The following is a 7,596-nucleotide window of genomic DNA, read 5'->3' as shown; positions in this document are numbered from 1 at the left end:
TTTCTTTTCTTTTCTTTTCTTTTCTTTTCTTTTCTTTTCTTTTCTTTTCTTTTCTTTTCTTTTCTTTTCTTTTCTTTTCTTTTCTTTTCTTTTCTCGGCCCGCGTGCTGTTGACCCCGCCGAGGTCACACGACGCGACGCTGGCTGCTGGAGAGCAGGTGGGGCGGCGCGGGGGCGCGCCCGGGCTCTGAGAGGAGAACAAATAAAATGAGGAGCCCGCAGAGCAGCAGCAGCAGCAGCAGGAGCACAGCACGAGAAGCAAAAGGCGTTTACGGCGCACTGACCCGGGCGGCGGGCGCCCTCCTGTGTGACAAGCTCACCTGAGTCACCTCCGGGCACCTCCCTCTGCCATTCTAATTTTATTACGATTATGATTATTTCCCCGGCAGTGAGGCCGTCGCCGTGCCGGTCCCGGTCGAGCGCCGCGTGGAGGACACACGGCCGGCGCGGCTGGGCAGGGCGGGGGGCGGGGGTATGGCGATGTGGTGATGGCCGTGTGATGCGATTCGCACAGGAAGTGCAGGACGGTCAGCGTGTTTGTGAATGCGTACGTGTGTGTGTGACTGTGTGTGTGTGTGGAGGTAGTGACGTCAAAGCTCGCGGACAGCGCTTTATTTTTAGCTTCGTCTGCTGCTGTTCCAGCTTGGAGGCGCGACGAGCGTCCTGTCACGGCCTCGGTGGTGGTGGTGGTTATAGCTTGAGCGGGACAGTTTTGGCGCCCATAGCTCGGCGCGCGCTCCAGAAGGGAAGGGGGGGAGGAGGGGTCCGGGGTCCGTGTGTGAGAGAACGCATACATCGCTTCCGGCCCAAAAGTGTTGGTGTGTGTGCGCGTGTCCCGCCGTGGTGCAAGAGCCCGGCTCGGCTCGGCTCCTGCTCATTAACATGCTCCGGCTCGGCTCAGCTCAGCTCGGCTCGGCTCGGCTGGCCGTCGCGCCGCAATGCGTTATGTGCCTTGCGTTGCGCTTCCCTTCCTTGCTCGGCGCGGGGCGCGCGCGGGGCGGCCGCCGGACACGCGGCCCGCCTCCTGTGGGCCCGCCGCCGCCGCCGCCGCCAAGGTCCCCACCGTTGAGACACATGCGCACCTGGAGCCTACATGGACGGCTGCAGCCGGCTTCAGCCCCCCGGCCCGGTGGCGCATCTTTCGCAAAACCGTCTTGCGGTGGGGGGGGGTCAGCCTGTCGCGACTCTCAATCAGACTGGGGTGCTTTACTCTGTTTTCCACGGTTCTTCGCAGCCGGGGTGCATTTTCATTTCATAACTTCAAACCTAACACGCTTGACACGCGACCTGGCGTCACCGCCGTTTTTGGGCTGCTTTTATTCACTGACGCCATGGTGGCCGTCCACAAACACATTAGACTTTTCTAACGGTGCCTCTCTCCCCTCTCGTCCTGTTGCAGGTGGTTCCACGGGCATCTGTCGGGCAAGGATGCGGAGAAGCTGATCCTCGACAAGGGCAAGAACGGCAGCTTCTTGGTGCGGGAGAGCCAGAGTAAGCCGGGCGACTACGTGCTGTCCGTCCGCACGGACGACAAAGTGACGCACGTCATGATCCGCTGCCACGTAAGTTATTGGTTCCGTCTGCGTTTGGCCGTCTCTGTCCTGTTTTGACTCTTTCTGGGACGGTCTTGCTAACTGTCGTTCTTTTTTTTCCCCTGCAGGAAAAATTCTACGACGTGGGGGGCGGGATGAAGTTTGACAGCTTGAGCGAGCTCATCGAGTACTACAAGAAGAACCCGATGGTGGAGACCAGCGGCACCGTGGTGCACCTCAAGCAGCCGTTCAATGCCACCAGGATCAACGCCTCCGGCATCGATGGCAGAGTTAAGGAACTGCAGGTTTGTGCCAAGACTTTAAAAGAAATAAACACAATGACAGTCTTGTTTTATCAGTCATACCCAGAAATGCCTCAATAGTCTACTGTTTTGCAGAAAGAAAACGGCCTCTCCATGGGGAAAGCAGGCTTCTGGGAGGAGTTTGAGTCATTACAACAACAAGAGTGTAAACATCTATTTTCACGCAAAGAAGGACAAAAAGCAGAAAACAGAAACAAGAACAGATATAAAAATATTCTACCTTGTAAGTTCTAAAGATCTTTTCTGTACATTTACTAAATGTAATATTTAAAAACTGTAATAAACCGTATTTTCTTTTTTGCAGTTGATCATACAAGAGTAAAACTAAAAAATATAGACCCCAATGAACCTGGAGCTGAATATATCAATGCAAATTATATAAAGGTATTAATGAATCATCCAACTAAAAAGTTTCAATTTACTCTTTATTGAAAATTTTAGTAATTAGAGTCCATTATTTTCAGCCTGAAGAAGAGTCATTACCAAATGGACCACCCAAGCAATACATTGCTACACAGGGGTGTCTACCAAGTACAATGGGTGATTTCTGGCACATGGTTTGGCAAGAAAACACTCGAGTTATTGTTATGACAACAAAAGAAGTTGAAAGAGGAAAGGTGAGTTGTTGTTTTGTACAGGTTTTGAGGCAAAACCATGTATCTGATTTTTGAAAGTATAAATTACATGAAACTCAAAATCACCCAGTTATATCTGACCTTCTCGATTTCATTTTCAGAATAAGTGTGCAAGATATTGGCCAGAAGAGGGGCAATCAAAAGAGTACAAGAAGATTAAAGTACGGAATTTGTTAGAAGCTAAATCAGCCGATTATACATTACGTGATTTTGCTGTAACACATGAAGATGGAGGAGACGAAAGAAAAGTCTATCATTATCATTTCCAGGTAAGCCATTAATTATTTTTTTTATTAGTTTTTAAACATATGCTTGCTTTATTCTTTTTTACTAATAAAATAAATTATTTCTCCTTTAGGCCTGGCCTGATCATGGTGTACCTGCTGATCCAGGATGTGTTCTCAACTTTCTTCTTGATGTAAATGCAAGGCAAGAGTCAATAGTAGGTGCAGGACCTGTTCTTGTGCACTGTAGTGCAGGTATTGGTCGAACTGGAACTTTCATCGTCATAGATATGATCTTGGATCAAATTAAAAGATTAGGTAAGGATCTTGTATTTTCCCATGTATTGTATTGAGGAAATGTGTCGGCTTCCCAAGTATTAAAACTTACCGCTCTGTCTTCCAGGATTGGATTGTGAAATTGACATCCAAAGGACAATTCAGATGGTACGATCTCAGCGTTCAGGAATGGTGCAAACTGAAGCCCAGTACAAATTTGTGTACCTAGCAGTCCAGCATCACATTGAAACCGCATCACACAGAAAACAAGCAGAACAGGTAAAGAGCTACGCAATCGCTGTATTCGTTGCACATCGATCACCGTCCTCGTCCTCGTACGGAAAGTCTCACCCCGTACTCATTTCGTTTTACAGAAATGCCTGCAGCTGGGCCGCGAGTACACGAACATCCGCTACCCCAGCGAGGCGGTGGCGGGCGCGGCGGGCGCCCAGCAGCAGCAGCAGCCCAACTCTCTGTCGGTGTCGGAGTCGTCGCGGTCGCTGTCGCGCTCCACCACGTCCATCCCGGGGTCGGTGGGGGCGGCGAGCGCGGGGGTGGGCTCGCTGCCCCCGGGGCTGGTGAGCGGCGGCGGCAGCGTTGGCGGCGGCAGCGTGGTGGGGGTGAACAGCGGCACCCTCCTGCGCAGCGTGTCGAGCTCGGGCGCGGACCGGTCCAATGAGTCGCATCTCCCCAGGTACGGCGCCCAGGCCCAGCCCCGGGCCGAGCAGGCCGGCGGCGGCGGCCCCAGGGTGGTGCGGGTGCGCCGGCTGCTGTCGTGGGTGTAGCGGCAGCGCCCTGGGGCCCAGCGTAGTTGTTGAAGCCACACAGTACAAGCGGGAGCGGCGGCGGTGTGATCTCTGTCGCTCAGCGTTCCGTCTTCCGGACAGGGAGCGAGCGAGTGAGTTCTCAACGGATCCGCGGATCCTCTCCCATTCTCTGTTCTCTCACTCTACTTATTTGCTCTCGTTTCAAAGAGCCTTTATTGCTGAATACCATATAGCCCTCTCCTTCCGCCATTACAAATATCTAGATGACGTTCATTAAAGTAAAGGAAAGTTTATAATGCAATATTAATGCTGATTTCATTAACAAAAGAGTGAAAACTTATGCCTTGTGCAATGTTCAGCCCCTGTGATACTGCTCTGCTATCTCGCTCTCTCGTCTCCCCGTCCTGTTTCCCCCTCCTCCGTCCACGCTGTTTGAGAACATCTGTGAACACCTTGCAATCCTACTTGTTAAACAATAATTTCCATATTAGGAATTTTTCTGTGTACATTTTGTTTCTTTATTTAGTGTGTAATATATTTGAAAAAACAAGAACAAATTTATTCTCCACATATTAGTTTAAATAATCTCTCTATTAATTAATGCCTGCTATTCCTTCATTTCGCTGATTTCATTTTTGGTGGTTGTTTTCAAATTTGTACTGCATCTTTCTTTACTGTCATCCTAAATCTAACACCTTCTTTTCGGGTATTTCAATCAATCCATTTTTTACCCTTAACTAATATTGACTCTTTTGTGATGCTTTGGTCTATTTTAAAACTCGAAAGGTTTTCTGAATTTTCTTTGTTCTGCACTCTTGAGCGTGCATTTTTTTCAATAATTAATATTATTTCAAATTTATGTAGTGTAGTCAGCATACACACTTAGATATCCTCAATATAATCTGTATGTTTTGTTTTTTTCCAGACCACCAGATGAGATTCCTAGGACCATATACGAGAACATTCCATTGAAGGAGCGCAAACTATCGACGAATAGTCACGTCTTAAACATAGCACCTGTTACTACTGGTGGCAATCCTCCTCCACCACCACCACGCAAGGCAACCTGACTTGCAAGTCACAACAATGAAGCTGTGTCCAACCTGAAAGCCAGCTCCCGCACTTGCATTAGCTCTCCATCAAGCGCCTGTTCTTCCAAATATGAAATTAAAAGTACATATGAATACGCATCCATTTTGAGGCTTGGCAGGGAGTGTGAAGTGACTTTATTTACTCGTTGTGCGGCCAATTAAATTGGTCATTTTTTTCCGTTAATTAGTGCCTACTACTTGTTCCTGCTGTGGAACACACGGGGTGGATCGGCTCGGCCGCCCCGCGATGAACTAGAAACTGGCTTGTGTATATGTATATATCTGTGTGTAAAACACGAGTGATATCAGCTGTGAACCGCACTCTGCATTGTGATCATAATTGTTAAAGCTGTGTATGCGTCTGTGTAAATGAGAGATTCCAGAGCAAAAAGTCAAATTGTTGCATGTATGTATGTGTGTGAATGTGTCTGTTAAGGGGGGGAGGGGAAGGGGAGGGAGGGAGGTTTCTGCTTCTGTATCTGCGTGCTAAAGAAAATTTAAATATATTATCTGATAAAGTCATGCAGAACATACCTATATCTACGTTTATTTTTTTCAAACTTACCTTCACAATTAACACTAGTCACAATGATAATACGGTTTATCCCTCCTAGCAACTCACCTCACTGTTATTACAGTACACCACTCGCGCCTGTAGTGTAGGCCGCATTTATGCTTGTGGTGCCAAATAAGTTGCCTATCCACCACCTCGCAGGAGCACACCCAAGACGGTAATACAGTAGAGACAAAACACCTTCAAGACAAAGCAAACACACACATATACAATGTTTCTTTTATATTTTACCAGTCAATGGAAAAGTAGATCACGACCACAGGCCACTAGTCCAGGATGTTCCAGATCTCGAGAGCGAAGGGGTCGCCTATCGGGCGTCCAGAAGATTCCAACGAAAAAGAGGGGGTGAGGGGGGGGGGGCAACAGCACTAGTCTCTCCCCATACTAGTCGGTAAAAAGTTTAACAGTATGAACCGCCTATCTTCAATTCGTCTACCCCCTCCCCCCCTCTCCCCTCTCTCTCTCTCTCGCTGTTTTGTCTGTACTAATTTAGGCTGCACCACCCCGGTCGTTAGATAAGGTCTGCAGAGACTGTTGCCAGTGATGTCCCTTACACAAACATAGCTCAGGACGAGTCTCGCCCTCATCCCCCGGCCGCTCGAGCCCACCGCTATTAGAGGGGAGCGCCCGTCCGCCACCGCCCCTGCACGCTGCCCGCCCCGCCCCACCCCGCCCGAGCAGCAACAACCCCCGCTTCACCGGCCCGCCGGCCAGCTCCACTCCCCGCGCCATCACGCCTGCTTTCTGGCGCTGCTGCTGGCAGTGTTAGCGAATTTCGCGTGGCGTGCGCGCGAGTTCAGTCGAGCCGAGAGTCGGGACCGGTCCACGTTCAGGGCGGGAAGGGAAGTACCGCAGAGAGAGAGGGAGAGGAGGCTGCTCCACCCGCACCCATAGGCCAGGGCCCAGGACCGCACAGCAAGAGTCGCGGCGCAGCGAGTCGGTGCGGGAGCGTCGCGGCCAGTCAGTGCCCCGTGCACAGCAAGTGGAACCTCGGCATGGCGGACCAGGAGGTGTCGTCCATTATGGTGAGTCCGGTGTCTGTGTCGTCGCGGCCGAACCCGGCGCGGAATGGCGATAATCCATGTCACCGCGATTATCGCTAACGTGTCGATCTCGACATGTCTTCGATATCGCACCCGATGATATATCACATTCCGCGACCTGGGGATGCTTCTCCTCCCACGGGATATGTTCGCTAGGGCTTTGTATGTGGCTTCTCATGTATAGCTGTTAGATTAGAGAGAGGTTTTGAGGAAAATGTTGCACTGCTTTTCGTCACAGCTTTTAGCAGTTCAGTGAACTCGGGCCGTCCGTGCACCTTATTGGGTATCCCTGCCTCGTTACCTTCCCTCAAACAGTGTTCCGCAAGACGACCATCGAGTTGTATGCAAACTGGACAAGAATGTATCCAATATCATACGCACACTCGTAGTTGCACTGTACTAAACGCACGCGAGCGGGCGGGCTTGCCCATCGTCGCTGACCAAGGCGCCTCAGTGCCCCAAACGGATAGGCAACCCGCGCACACGCCTGCATGCGGTACAGTATAACTTCAGAGCTGCTTGCGGTTAATCAGCCACCTGGTTTAGGTAGTTTGTCAGAGCCTGCTACTTGAGCTCGTCGAGATGTCACCATCAAGAAGAGAGCAACACTGTTCACTGGAGCCTCCATAGAGTCCACCTCGCCTACCCCGTCGACCTGACCCTCTGGCGCCCCCTTTGCTCCGGCTGCTCGCGCCGTGGGCGCGGCGCGTGGGCAGGACCACGACAGCCAACAACCATCAGATCGTTCGCACATCGTCCCGGCCCGTCCCCGGCCGGGCGCCCCTGGGCCCTCGCCACTCCGCTTCCCAAGTGAAAAATGCGTGTTTGGGTGGGCCGCCCCTCGGGCTGGCCTGGGGTGAAGCAGCCAGAACGGGGGGAAGGGAATGGCTTTGATGAAGGGAGGTCTCGGACCGGCCTCGTCTCCACTCAGCGGAACAGGCAAAACTATTTGCTGCCGCATTCTTTATTTAGCGGCGGGTTCCTCGCCCTGTGGCCGCGAGGTCGATTTGTCAGGCAGGTGGTGCTGGTCACTTCCGCGAGGCGCGGGCGAGGCGGCCGTGGACACCAGGACCGCTGACTAAGTACGGGGCGTGGGGAGGGAACTGAAAGCCGAGGGCCGAGGCGGGGCGGG

The 7,596-nt window shown here is 51.5% G+C and overlaps 1 protein-coding gene across 6 annotated transcripts in view; it reads left to right on the top strand.

Annotated features, from left to right (window-relative positions):
• LOC113206955 (tyrosine-protein phosphatase non-receptor type 11) overlaps window positions 1-5,380 on the top strand; it is a 35,379-nt gene extending 29,999 nt beyond the window's left edge. For 5 of the 6 annotated variants that reach the window (XM_052271039.1, XM_026423256.2, XM_026423258.2 and 2 more), the window contains 10 exons: window positions 1,399-1,561; window positions 1,660-1,836; window positions 1,915-2,077; window positions 2,159-2,238; window positions 2,319-2,471; window positions 2,591-2,758; window positions 2,848-3,031; window positions 3,117-3,268; window positions 3,364-3,683; window positions 4,682-5,380. In XM_052271039.1, the coding sequence (XP_052126999.1) occupies window positions 1,399-1,561; window positions 1,660-1,836; window positions 1,915-2,077; window positions 2,159-2,238; window positions 2,319-2,471; window positions 2,591-2,758; window positions 2,848-3,031; window positions 3,117-3,268; window positions 3,364-3,683; window positions 4,682-4,826 (1,705 nt within the window). In that variant the 3' untranslated portion in view covers window positions 4,827-5,380. The remainder of the gene's footprint in view (window positions 1-1,398; window positions 1,562-1,659; window positions 1,837-1,914; window positions 2,078-2,158; window positions 2,239-2,318; window positions 2,472-2,590; window positions 2,759-2,847; window positions 3,032-3,116; window positions 3,269-3,363; window positions 3,684-4,681) is intronic. The other variant, XM_026423257.2, reaches the window with a different exon arrangement.
• The last annotated feature ends 2,216 nt before the right edge of the window (window positions 5,381-7,596 follow it).

The sequence above is a fragment of the Frankliniella occidentalis genome, unplaced genomic scaffold (genome assembly GCF_000697945.3).
Source record: "Frankliniella occidentalis isolate FOCC.00 unplaced genomic scaffold, Focc_3.1 Scaffold147, whole genome shotgun sequence".
Lineage (NCBI taxonomy): Eukaryota > Metazoa > Arthropoda > Insecta > Thysanoptera > Thripidae > Frankliniella > Frankliniella occidentalis.
The sequence above is the reverse complement of the archived record's forward strand: the minus strand, read 5'-3'. Positions and strand labels throughout refer to the sequence as shown.